Source organism: Lytechinus pictus, chromosome 15 (genome assembly GCF_037042905.1).
Source record: "Lytechinus pictus isolate F3 Inbred chromosome 15, Lp3.0, whole genome shotgun sequence".
NCBI classification, from domain to species: Eukaryota; Metazoa; Echinodermata; class Echinoidea; order Temnopleuroida; family Toxopneustidae; genus Lytechinus; species Lytechinus pictus.
In genome coordinates this window covers 16439593-16453759 of record NC_087259.1, presented here as the reverse complement: position 1 = coordinate 16453759, position 14167 = coordinate 16439593, and the positions used below count along the sequence as shown (strand labels likewise).

Genomic DNA, 14167 nt, shown 5'->3' with positions numbered 1-14167 from the left:
GGCCGTCTGGCATGCATATTGGCTCTGTGAAGTCGGTTACGGATTGTTTGAGTGGAAACAATCACTCCAGTTGCTGCAGCGAAGTCATTGTTGAGGCGGCGTGCACTGTGAAAGCGGTTGCGGAGGCTGAGATTCGTCAAGTAGCGATCATCTCTAGGGGTTGTCGAAACTGGTCGGCCACTGCGGGGTCTCTCGGAGTATAGCCCTGTCTCTCGGTGTCTTTGATTTGCTCTGCTAATGACACTGGGCCCGGGAGCATTTCAGATGGACCAGACAGCAATGGCGTAGAGTTCTGTCCACAGATGAGAGCAGATTTTCCCTTGACCACAATGATGGACGTTCGAGAGTCTGGAGGCGACCAGGAGAGAGATTTGCAGACCCCTGTATTGCAGAACATGACCGTTATGGGGGAGGCAGCGTCATGGTGTGGGGAGGCATCACCTACGCCAACCGTACTCGTCTCTACGTGGTCCCAGGGGGAGCAATGACAGGAGTGAGGTACAGGGATGAGGTCCTTGAACCTATAGTGGTGCCATTTGCAGAAAATGTGGGACAAAACATCATTTTCATGGATGACAATGCCCGTGCCCACCGAGCTAGGGTGGTGACCGAGTTCCTTGAGGGCCAGGGGATTGAGCGTATGGAGTGGCCAGCGAGGTCCCCGGACTTAAACCCGATAGAGCACGTCTGGGACATGATGGGGAGGAGTCTCGAGCAGCTCGAAGCCCATCCACTTGGACTGCAGCAGCTGGGTGTGGCTCTGGAGGCTGCATGGGATGCACTGGACGACAGAGACATCAATCGCCTCATCAGCTCCATGAGACAGCGCTGTGAAGCCGATATTGCTGCAGGAGGTGGTCACACTCGTTACTGAACTGCCTGAAAGACACTCAGACATTCGTTTTTACCACTTCATGTCGGTAGCTGATACCCCTCGGGGCCCACTTTTCAGGATGTGCAGTGATGCGAGAGACATTGTGCAACAACTGAAACCACCCATGCGTGAAATTGATTACAGCGTGTTTAAGGACATTTAGGACAGTTGTACTGAGGTATTTCCAGAAATAAAACACCTTGTATAAAATCTTTATGTACGTTTTAAAAAGTGGTCCTTAACTTTTTTTGAGTAGTGTATATATATATATTGTAGCCGAACCGACTTTCTCTCCTGAAGAGCTGGTTCGTTTCGGCTGCAATATACAACCAGTTGGTGTAAAGTTCGTCTTTTTCACTTCTGACTCTTTGCTCCTTCTCAGTAATTTAAATTATATCTCATGAATTTCAACATCTCCGTAATTCCGTATCCTCATTATCTCAGTCATTTCAGTATCCTCACTCATCTCTAGTCAGTACTGCTTTTCCGAACATGTATACATGGACTTGTAACTCCATACAACAAAAGAACGACAAACAGGAAGCAAGGCATTCAGTTCTTATGACTTTACTGAAAAGTCATGCTCATCCTGTCGCAGCAGGTTCCGATGAAAATTGAAAAAGTTTCTTCCAGAAACCTCTTACTGCCAAGCATATAGCATGCATGGCTCATAATCGAGCATGGAACTCGAATATACTCATCTTTTCCAGAAGCCGCTTGTCAAGCGCTAAACTTAGAGCTTATTTTAAAAACAGGTACAGTTGTGAAATAAATCTTTTTAGCAACTGCAATGCTGATTGACACCTCTACGGGTTAGACGGGTTAGTGGCTAACCCGTCTCTGTGGTCTAGTGGTTAAGGCACCGGCGTTCAAAGCTGGGGGCCCGGGTTCGATTCCCGGCAGAGACATTTTTTCGGCATCACCAATTTTTCCAAAAAGGGTAGATAGCTCTGGGGAACCTTGATTTAAGCTACGCTTACCATTGTTCTCTTCATCCATTTCTTTCACACAATATATATATACATATATATATATATATATATATATATATATATATGTGTGTGTGTGTGTGTGTGTGTGTGTGTGTGTATATTGTAGCCGAACCGACTTTCTTTCCAAACGAACTGGTTCGTTTCGGCTGCAATATACAACCAGTTGGTGTAAAGTCCGTCTTTTTAACCTTCTGACTCTTTGCTCCTTCTCAGTAACTTAGATTATAATTATCTCATGGATTTCAACATCTCCGTCATTCCGTATCTCATTATCTCAATCATTTCAGTATTCAGTATCTCCGTAATTTCCGTATTTCGGTATCTCAGTAATTTCAGTATCCTCACTCGTCTCAGTATTTTCAGTATTCTCAGTATCTCGGTAAATTCAGTATTTTGCGTATCTCAGTAAAGTCAGTATTCTCACTCCTTCTCGAGTCAGTACTTCTGCTTTTCCGACCATTTATACTTGTACTTGTAGCTCCATGCAACAAAATAACGACAAGCAGGAAGCAAAGCATTCAGTTCTTATAACTTTACTGAAGAAATCATGCTCATCCTGTCGCAGCAGGTTCCAATGAGAATTGAACAGAGATTCGTTCAGAGACCTCTTTCTGCCTAGCATATTGCATGGCTCATAATTGAGCATGGAGCTCGATTATGCTCGACGGTTCAGGAGGGAGATTGTCAGGCCGTAAAATTTAATCATCTTTTGAAAACAGTTAGAGTGATGACATAAATCTTTTCAACTACAGCAATCGTAATTGTCACTACTATTTTTACCCGAACAGTGAAGAACAATTAAAGATAAACATCTAGATTAATCAAACAGTTTTAAACATCGTTATTTCTCAGCAAATAGTGATTAAATACATTTTAAAGAAAATACCTAAATAATCCATTACAAATGATTACTGAATTTCCCAATGCAACAATACACATTAATTAAAAATTATTCTACGCTCTTCACTGTTGCGAAACCATGCTGAAAATTAAATAAACCTTTCATTTCGTTACAATATATATGCAACGCGTCCCCTAAAAAAAATGTCCCTCTGATTGAACGCTAAAGTAATTGTAAAATAACGAATTATTCCAAATTTGATACCTTTATTTTGAAAGCCCATATCATAATGTAACTTATGTGAAAATTTCATTTTAAGTGGTTTTGAATAGAGAGTCTATTATGTAACAACACTGCATTTGAGCTCATTCCAAGTTTGAATCAAAAGAAGATACACAACACAATGCAACATTAAACACCAGGTACCTCATTGTGTTTTCATATTTTATTACAGTTTAACAACTGTGTTCATGATTTTGTTTTCAAGAAGGTGAAATGAAGTTCAACTGTCTTACAAAAACTTAACAAAAGTTCAGTTTCACTGGTTGTCTTTGCTTTCACAGAATCTATTTCATTTGCAGTTTGTCAAATTCCAACTTCAATCTTTAATGTCCTCCAGCACGTCCTTCCACCTTACTTCCATCCAGGTTGATGCAATGATGTGCCCTGGTGATCATGGAATTAACAGCACGCCTGACGATTCTTATCCTTCTCAAGGTGACTTCATTGGTGATGCGTGTGGTCAGATCCTGGATGTTCAAGTACCCCCAAAGACAAAAGTCACAAGGGACTAAATTGGCGGCCACTCTACACCATGCCCCAATCCGACGACTCTGTTGGGAAAAAGTTCTAGGCGTCTTTCCCTAACCCTGACTGCACGGTGTGCAAGGACCCCATCCTGGCACCACCAAAGTCGTGGCACTGCTCCATTTCGACCCCTCCCATATCTTGCATGCAACTCTAGGGCAACAACCTCTCAGCTCTCCATTGCGATTTGACTTGAATTTTCAAAGACATTGGTGCGTTGTAGAGAGTTTCCCCGCAGTAAATGCGAAAAGTCCGGCAGATTGCCCATTGAGAACCCTCTCCACTGATAGCCTTGAAAAGAGCCTGCTATCATTCTGAAAAGTCGGGCGGATGTTTTCTGCAAAATCTATTCCAGGTAATAGGGGCGATCATCAAAATGCCGGCAATGACATCTAGAGCCCCCATGATGCAGAATGTGACGTCATATGATTGAGTCCGGTCGTAGATTGCTCCTATGAACAGAGAATAGATAAATAACAGTGTTTTGTTTTGTAGGTTTATCTACCAATTCATAGATGTCATTTCTTTCTAAATCCGCAGCTACCGTTACCGGTACAGTATTTTTTTTTCATTTCTTCAATACAGGCCTGTGCAAAGTGTGAAAATAAAAGACATACAGCTTGTACAGTGTGTGTGTAGGTTTTACCAGTGGAACGTAAAATTTTGATTCCTTATTATTCAAGCTTTTCGTATTGTAAGTTAGGGTATAGCTCCCAAAGTCCAACTCTGTACTATTTCATTTCCTCAGTGAAATGGATAGTATTTATGCTAATTTTGTCACTGTATGTGTTATATTATTTTGAAAAATGGGAAGCAATAGATTGAATGAAATGCTAATGATAAAAGCTGATATTAAACAAACCTGATATTAATCCAACAAAGGGGTACACCGAGCCACCGACTAGAAATAGTATTCCCAATCCTATCTTGAAGTGTTCTTTTCCGACAGCATTCATGACGAGAGTAAATTGTGCAGGCGCCTTGAAACCGATTGAAAAGCCAAACATAACGGAGAGGGCGGTCAGGAACCAAAAGGAATCAGCCACATAGTTCACAAAGAATGCAGTTGCCGAAAGAGCACTCGCAATCATGTACCAGACTTCGATACTTGCCACTTCTTTAGAGGTGATAAAGCCACAAGAGAATCGACCGATGAAGTTCGCAACTCCACCTGCGATTGAGAGTTGGGCAGCCCTCAGGTCAGATAGGCCTTTGGCTTGAGCGTTAGGGATAGTAAACAATAGCCAGGCAACATAGGTACAGGCGAATAGATACACCTGGATACAAATTACGATCATTAGGGGGTGTTCTTTATAGAATCTTGCAATTGAGGATACAACACTACAGGAACAAGAGCTATCTGTGACTTTGCGTTCGTTCTTGTCATTGGTTTCAGTATCTGTTCTATTCATTTCAACTTCTTCGAAATTTGCACTGGATCCTGTCTTTCTGTTCAGGTTTGATCTTGTTGACTGTTTATTGCTATGATGCACAATGGAGGATTCCATCTCATCTGTGTCGAGATTAGAAATCTGCATGGTCTTTGGACGTTCTTCTTTTACCGCACTCTGCATTTCTGTTTCTAAACATTGACCTTGGTAATGTGTTTTGCTATTTAGTTCTTTACCAGGCGGATCTCCTTCATAATTCAAGTTTACATACCCATGCACATCGGCACCATCTTCAATTAAATGGACATCGATGTTTAGTTCCTGACTAATGTTTGAATAAAGTGTCAATTTTCTGTCGTCACCATGATCAAGAGAAGCTATTCCGGCCGCATGTTGACTATGATCAGTATAAGGCGATGGTGAAAAGGGTTGTCCTTGATGATCGTCTACTCTAGTTTGTAAATCGATCGCATCTGCTTCACAAGTGGCGTGCATTTGCCCTTCCACATGTTCACCATCCTGATTTGAGCAGGAGTCCTTTCTTTTGCTTCTCCTTTTTGTAGGTTTTAGAAGTGAACCAATTAAAATGTAATGGGAGTTAAGCGCGCCCAACAATAGAAGGCCACCTCTCCATCCATAATTGTCAATGATAATGTCAAAGAGCCAAGGCATAACCATCACCCCAACACTTCCACCCGAGATTAAGACTCCAGTCGCAATCTCAAAATAATCAGGAAAATAATCAGTCGGGCTCGAGTTAGTCGGTAGAACTATGAAGACGAATCCGAAACCTGTAAGGGGGGGTGGGTGGAAAAACCGCTATGAATTACAGAAATGTTCAGTTTGGTAAATAAACATTGGCGAGACAAGATTGTTTAATTACATGCTCTACTTTGTGATTGCACCAAAAGATACATCAAAGCCAAGAAGTAGGCCTATACATTCGAAAATATTGGAAATATGTCAAAACGGTACAGAGCATCCAAAATTGTTTGTGGGATATATTTTCATTGTTAAAGGTCAAGTCCACCCCAGAAAAAAAATTGATTTTAATAAATATAGAAATATCAAACAAGCATAACGTTGAAAATGTCATCAAAATAGGCTGTAAAATAAGAAATTTATGGCATTTTAAAGTTTCGCTTATTTTTTACAAAACAGTGATGTGCACGACTCTGTGACATGCAAATGAGATGGTCGATGATATCCCTCACTCATTATTTATTTTGTTTCATATTGTTTGAATTAAACAATATTTCATTTTTACAGATTTGACAATAAGGATCAACTTGACTGAACCATATAGTATTAAACAATGCTAATTCCACATGCTCATGGAGGAATTAATCGTTGTTTCACATAACAATGAGGAGAAAATTAGAATATTTCATATTTCATATAATAAAATACAAAAGAAATAATGAGTGGATGACGTCATCAGTCTCCTCATTTGCATACCGACCAGGATGTACATATAACTGTTTTGTGAAATTAAGCGAAACTTTAAAATCTCATAACTTTCTTATTTTACATCCGAGTTTGATGAAATTTTCAGTGTTATGTTTGTTGGATTTTTTTCATTTTATTCAAATCAACTTTTTGTTGGGGTGGACTTGTCCTTTAAGTATTAAGACGGGGAGCTTACCGAACGCAATTAAAGCTGCTGTTAACTGTGGTGCTGTCGTGGTAAACGAGGCAGCAATCAGTCCTCCCGTTGCCAATATACCACCACCTATCGTAAGCAGTCGAACCGAGAAGTAGCGCAGTAGAGGTACGGTGATTAACCCTTTGAGGGCAAAGAAAAAAACATTGTATAATGCCATTGATCAAGCAGATGAATCGGAATTAAACACAAAACATGGACCAGTCGCGTAAATATGAGGGGCATTCACATTGGCTGTCGCGATATTTCCAACATTGCATAGTTTCGTGCGGTTTTTTTTAATGAGAACATAAAAACCGCACGAAACTCCGATATGGAGATCGCACGAAACATCGCGAGTCATCTTGCGATTTTTCTATCATCGCGAGTAAATTACTCGCGAGTTTTCTAAAATGAATCCAAAGATCCGAAACTCCACGATGTTTGTCACTTCCTGTCTCTGTATCAATTTGTCTTGGTCTTTTTTCTCCCCATCTTCTCTTTTCTGATTACATAATCATTTCAGCAATAATTGTGCAAGGATCGTATTCAATGAATTTTTATTTGACCCGTTATCAATCATTTGCTTTGATATTGAGTTGAAATGTAAAAAAAAACTTGTAAAATAGTTCGAGTCGGAAATGGGGGTTCCCGTGCACAATCATGATATATATTTTTAACCAAAGTTTTTTGTATTGCCTGTGTTTAGCTAATGGATCTTGATGTTCCCTTTGCCAAATCGTATCCCATGGGATTCAAAATTGTATTTTTTTGAAAAATCAATTACTTCCATATTTTTTCCACAGACAATGTGAAAATCTTAAATGAATACGCTTTTCACTGTGATTTAGATAGTAGAGATCGATTGCTATCGTTTACTGGACAGACCCGGTTAATATATTTTTTAAAGAGAATTAATGCAAAAATGTTCATGTTTTTGGTCAAAAATTTGAATGTGCTTTAATATCTTTCTGTTTTATCATTACCATCAACAACTGGTTACATAACGGTAGAAGTGGCTTTACTGCCAATGGGGCTCCAAAATGGCTCCTCTAACTTTTACAAGAGGTTTGATTAACATAAAAATTGCTTTAACATGTAGAAAACGCCTTTTGCCCTCTTACCCATCTAATACCTCGGTCACATTTGCTCTACGGCGGCCGTACGGCGAGTCGAAAACAGCCGTTTTAACATTTTCTGTACCAGCTATACATATAGGTGGTTTGAATAAAAATGAATAAAACGGCTGTTTTCGACTCGCCGTCCTGTGACCGAGGTATCAGTAACATACACCGTTCCATCGCTACGCACATTACATTCATTTCTGCGTGTTAAGGCGACCGCGCACCTTACGACTGGTCTGCGACCCGATTTTGGAACAAATCGCATTTTGCTCATTTTTTGAAGATGTGAATGGAACATATCATTTTATTTGAGGTTAAAATTAATTGAAATAATAATATTATAACCATTTTGAAAGATTGCAAGCCCTTATTTTGGAGTAAAGTCCAAATTAGTTTCAAATCGTAGCCAATCGTACGACTGCTATGACGTCATTACGACTAGATATCAAATTCGCTTTTATTCTAAGGATATCATAGGTATTTGTACGATGATTTAGAACATTACACAGTAAGATATTCCAAGTCTTAATATTAGCATCAAATACTTCTACATTTCATTCTAGAATCGGGTCGCAGACCAGTCGTAAGGTGTGCGGTCGCCTTAAGTCACACCAACAAAGGCGTGCCAGGCCGATTTAGGCTGCGTTTATGCGACCTCAAGCCAGAATCATGATTTGAATCATGATTTGAATCATGATTCAAAACACAAACACGAATCACAATACCACAGAATCAGCGTTCAGACGACCTTCATTTTAAAGCTGTTTTTCCTCGGATTCGGACCGATCCAGTGCGCATCACAGTGCGCAGTTTGACAGAGGAAGTTAGGTCAACTTTTTTCGCACGTGTTTTGGCTCTCGAAAAATCAATCCTGTACCTTCCGAATTCAGTCTATTATACCACAATTTGTTTACTTATTATGCTTCTTGTCGGTTTATCGAAAATTGTGTTCGGATGTACATTTTAGCGTAGATCCAATTTCATATTGACACTTGTTAACTCAACAATTGATATCATTGTCTGTTCAGTTAGTTCATTTACTAGTTCACTTGAAGTTGAAGACATGACCAAAAAAAGATGAAAAGAAGTGGACGATGCGATGCCCAACACAGAATGCATGCATATCATATTATGTATAAATACACTGAGCATAGCGCGTCTTGAGCTTGGCAAGAGTCAAACCTAAGGTAGCCCGACACAATGACGTCATAGAATCATGATTGTAATCACGATATCGTTTATTCGAACATTTTCGTACGTGATTCTGCAGAAACGTCTTTCCAAACGCCCCTTTTTTCGTGTTTCATGTTTGTGATTCTAATCATGATTATATTAAATTTCGACTAAACGCAATCGTGATTCTGCAGAATCATGATTTGAATCATGATTCAGATCATGATTCTAGGGTAAAAAAGTGGCGGATAAACGCATATTGTACTCTCTTGAAATGAATGCCAGCGATCGCATTGTACTTGGTATCATCAGTGTGACTAGTGACGGAGGTTGCTTTTTAGTGGTGTCATTTTATCGCAATATCGAGTAATACATTTGAAAGTATTTGCCCTTTATATAAGCAAATTAAGACATTAATACTTTCATGAAGCATATCAATATTCTCGTTAATATAACCTCTTTCGTATCGAATGCTAATATTTTGCATTGGTTCGTGATGTTTATTATAAAACAGAAAGATATTAATGCACATTCCAATTTTTGACCAAAAACATGAAATTTTGGGCATAAATTCTCTATAAAAAATATTAATCGGACTGTCCAGAAAACGATAGCAATCGATTTATACTATCTAAATCATAGGTAAAAACGTATTCATTTAAGATTTTCCCATTGTCTGTGGAAAAAATCTGGAAATAATTGATTTTCATGAAAAATGCCAATTTTGAACCCCGTGGGACACGATTTGGCAAAGGGGACATCAAGAATCATTAAGTAGACACTTCAGGCAATACAAAAAGTTTGGTATAAAAAATATATCATGATGGTGCACGGGAACCCCCATTTCCGACTAGACTAAAATGTTAGTAAACACATTAATACTAAGACGTGGTGGAATATGATGGGGAATGTAAATCTAGATGCCCTAGCTGAAAGCAGAAGGAAAACACATGAATTCGGAATCGTAGAAATGAAGAAAAATTAGAGAAAAAAAAAACAACATCGAAAACGTTGAACACTGGGGGTCAGATTAGAAATATTATTTCCACATTTGGGAAGGGGGTCGGGAGATATGTATTCTCAAATCATCTATCTGTCTGGGTTTGTTAAGGACGATGTCAATTGTTATGTTGCTACCTTGATGTTTGAATGCATTGACAATCACTAAACAAGCGGATTGAGGTATGTTCAAGCCGTTGAATTGTTGCATTTGACATGTTTGATCCTGCTGATGGACTGGGGGCATCACCCCCGGGGGGGGGGGGCACTCAGTATATAATGCATAGTGGGTATGTGCCGCGGAGGGGACCCCCGTTTTTACACTCAAATTTCCGTTCCGAGGCATAGCATTTTTGTCTTATTGAGAAAAAGCTACAAAGAAAGCCGCTCCAAAGCATAGCATTTTCTTCTTCTCGAGAAAAAAGAAGAAAAAATCCGCCCCAGGGCTTCGCATATTTTCCGTTACGCCGTTCCGGTCGCAATTTTGGTGAAAAGCGGCCGCATGCAGCTCGCTGTCCGACCATCGCCTCTGCGCTAGCGCGCCCGTCATATCAGTCGTGCCGCCGGAAGGGATACATACGCACTCGCACGCAGGCGACCCGTTCCAAGGACCCCCGTTTTCACAAACATTTGTAGTTCCGAAGCCCGTTCCGAGGACTCTCCTTTTTACAATGAGCCCGCTCCAAGGCCCCCGTTTTTTGTCTCGCCCGCGGCACACCCCTACCACTTTTTTGGTCGAGTGCCCCCCCCCCCCGGGGGCATCACCCCCCCTCGACGTTTCGCGCAATTTCCATAAACGCACAAAGATTTATTCTTACCTATTCGCGATATTCGGGTTTTAGTGTCGCGACACAAAGTTGCTTTTTGTGATAATGATGTCATGCCAAAATTGACTCATCTGTGTACTTTGCGTACAGTTACTTTATGACAGCATTCGTAAAAGTGAGATTATTTTTCCTTGTTATTTCATTTGAGGTTAGAATAACGAGTGAGACTAGTGAGAAAATGTATATTGCCGGTTTTCTGAATAGCAAAGGGTGTGGGGGAGTTGCCATGCAGATTCTACGGTAATATTTTTTGCAGGTTCTAAATGGTTTTTTTTATCTGCTATTGTGGCCCAGTAGATTAGTCTTCTGGCTTTAAAACAGAGGATCGTGGGTTCGAATCCCAGTCATGGCGTAATTTCCTTCAGCAAGACATTCATCCACATTGTGCTGCACTTAACCCAGGTGAGATGAATGAGTACCTAGCTGGCAGGAATTTATTCCTTGAAATGCCACCGCACTGTAAAGGGCTGCGTGACTAACGCCAGGGTGAGCAAATGGGGACGTTATGACATAATGTTACCTGACGATGGCCAGGTATGATTCCAAATCTGAGTTGCATTTGCTTTGGAATCACAACGAGGCCAAATGAAACAGAAGGTTATCATTTTCAGTGTTACATAGGTATCATTAACAAGGTGTCAATACAATACCTAAGAAATACGGCATTCCAGAAACAAGACCATATATCGCCCCGATGTAAGAAGTACTGACATCAAACTGAAATGTAAAGTCATCAAGAAGTAGAGAAAGTACCCGGGTTGATCCTAATTCTAGAAAAGACACCATGAACAGACCGGCTAAGATGAACCACCGTTTAAACCCTCTGGATGGTCGACATGGAGTACCGCCTTCGTCTTGTTTCGATGAATTGGCCATGACTGCTGAACGGAAATTAAAAAAAAACTGTTAGAATTACGCCTTTCTACGATCGAAGTCCATGCAAGTTCGCGAACGTTGGTTGAGTTAAAATTGAGTGGAACATGAACTGCAGTAGGCATTCGAATTGTTAAAAGCAATCACATGATGGACAAGTCAAGGATATTAAGAAGTGGACCGGCGAAAAAGTTGTGAGGGGGGTGGACACATCCCAAGATATTTGTAATTTCTTTGAACACTCGTGAGTGAAAATTAGAGTTATGTACACTAAATCATAAAGTTACAGGTACGAGGAGATATGGAGAAATGGGAAACAGAACCAGGATTTAGGTTTTTGACACCATAGCTGAACATATGCGAGGGAGCATCGCGACCGCTCGAGAAAATATGCTATTTTCACCAATTAAAACTTCATATTTAGAACGAACGTGGTAGGCAATAATACATTTCATTGATTGGACGAGTGTGTGTGACTACTTGAAGTATTGTTGGTGACCAAGAAATACAGTTTGCTGCATAGGCCGTGACACTGGGAAGTGGGGTGCTGTATGTATAATTCTCCATAGGCAAAACCACCGGGTATTCTGGAAGATGGAAAAATGTAACCAAAATGACCTTCATTTTGTAGTGAACCCCCCCCCCTTTTTTTGGTCTCTTTTTTGGGGGGCTTTTCAAATTTATCGGGACCAATCGTTCCCAGGGCCATTAGCTTAGGCCAGTGAAACTTTGCACTGTTAATCCACATTGGCAATCTAGCAAATGAGTGTTGTTTTGGAAGATATCGTAGCGACCGAGCAAGAAGAATGATTGATTGAATCATTTATTCATTCACGGTAAAAGCCCTATTCAAGGCTGTTCTACAAAGGGGCCGTGCAAACAAACATAAACAGAAATCTTACATATGACAATAAAAATATACATAATATACAAAGATTAAAAATTAGAATTAGGCTACTGATAATAAAATAAACAAACAAATTAGAAAAAAGAATACATTTGGCACATGTAAATGCGAGTTAAGACTTGCAACTAACAAGTAAAGCGTTTTGAATTCACTACACATGGTACAGAATAGGACAGTGAAGTGAAAATGAGAATTTCCCACCTCGAATGGACTAACACCATGTTTAATACAATGAGTAGGCCTACCATGTTAGCTCCATGTGCCTACGTTATACCGTACCAAGGAGCTCCTTGGTTATACGACGGGACAATAGACCGATGGTGCGCTTGCCAGGTAATTTGGTAGTTTCACTATTATAATACGGCACTGAAATGAAAAAGCCTATCGATTTCACCAATCCCCCTCTCCCAAGGGGTCTTTGAACGATTTTTGAAGACGGGGTGCTGTTGACAAGAAATAAAAGCTTTTCACTCCCAAATCAAGATGATTTGTTCAGATAAAATATTAACAAACAAACCCCGCCCCCTACATGGTAAATATCCAGACATCCGTGGAAGTGGTTGTGTGCGACGAAACTTGTTTTTTGAGATCAGCCAGGTTATAAATTAAAAAATAAAACTATTGGAACTAAAAATTGGTCCCGACACACCTTCCAATGAGTTGACGATCTCCTTTATCCAGATAAACTTTTTGGTACCAAAATGTCAAAATACGAAATGACGCTTCAATCTCAACGCGCTGGAAACAAAAATACCCAGCTGAAACCCTTTCTTTTAGAAAATTCTTCCGGTATTAAAGAAATATATTATGTAAGTCATAAAATTGATAATAATTTGCTGTATGGTACGAACCTGTATTCGACGGAAGATCGCTTTCTGCATGTATATGTTCAACACTGCTGTATTCGGAGTCAACAGCAGTCTTCTCAATTCATGGCCTGGGTTCACATCAACCGTATACATCATCCTACATGCATGACATGTGCCATTAAATTGTATATTTGCAGACTTTTATTTGTCAGAGACTGAATTATCAAAATGCGTCAATGGTCCAGTGGGTGTTCTGAATGGGCAAAATATGATACACTTTGTACAGGTATGTGTGAATGAAATTCGAAGCTCATCTCGGATGTAAACAGGCTTCCGATTGACCTCACTCTCTATTGATTATTGAATAAACAGAGTGTGTATGTGAGGGTGTGTGTGGGGATGAGGCCTGCATGGGGACGAGGGTGTCGGTTCGAATCCCTAAAATGTCGTGTTTTGCAGAAATGTATCCATATTTAGCTGCACTTGACTTGAGGTGAATGGGATACCTGCTATGATTAATCCTTTGAATGCTCTGACCTAGAAGGAAAAACCAGTTCCTCTGAACCAGTTAGACCAGTAGAATTTTAACTGGTAACTCTGGAAATTGGAACATCGGTTTACTGGTCTAAACTGGTCATACGGGTCCAGTTAAAAATTAAACTGGTATTGAATTACTGGAATTTTATACTGGTTTCTAGTGGTTGTTTCTGTTCTCACTGGTCTTCATACTGGTATCCAATTCAAGCTGGTCTTTTTACTGGTATTTTCTACTGGTCTGACTGGTCCTCGAACTGGTCGAACTGGTCCTCGTACTGGTCTTACGGGATCAATTTATTACATGCATTTGGTTTGTTATATACCATGGTCAGTGAAATGTGATGGAAAAGATGGTTAGTAAATTAATCTTT

General features: G+C 40.0%; 1 protein-coding gene across 7 annotated transcripts; it reads right to left on the bottom strand.

Moving 5' to 3' along the window:
* Nucleotides 1-2383: 2383 nt before the first annotated feature.
* On the bottom strand, nt 2384-13621 carry LOC129277332 (monocarboxylate transporter 12-like). 7 transcript variants are annotated; one of them, XM_064110569.1, is made up of 5 exons: nt 13302-13621; nt 11321-11548; nt 6551-6691; nt 4377-5696; nt 2384-3966 (listed from the first exon to the last, which is right to left on the bottom strand). In XM_064110569.1, the coding sequence occupies exons 2-5, from the start codon at nt 11544-11546 to the stop codon at nt 3824-3826; spliced, it is 1830 nt and encodes a 609-aa protein (XP_063966639.1). In that variant the 5' UTR covers nt 11547-11548; nt 13302-13621; the 3' UTR covers nt 2384-3823. The 7 variants fall into 7 exon arrangements, with proteins under 7 accessions (XP_063966639.1, XP_063966644.1, XP_063966643.1 ...); XM_064110574.1 differs by having other exon boundaries at nt 11321-11551; nt 13302-13580; XM_064110573.1 differs by lacking the exon at nt 13302-13621 and adding an exon at nt 13100-13216.
* Nucleotides 13622-14167: the final 546 nt, after the last annotated feature.

Coding starts and splice junctions, on each gene's coding strand:
- LOC129277332 (XM_064110568.1), bottom strand. Junction 5,697..6,550: donor AGCAGCTTTAATTGCGTTCG/GTAAGCTCCCCG, acceptor CCCCCCTTACAG/GTTTCGGATTCGTCTTCATA. Junction 3,967..4,376: donor CTTTGTTGGATTAATATCAG/GTTTGTTTAATA, acceptor CTCTGTTCATAG/GAGCAATCTACGACCGGACT.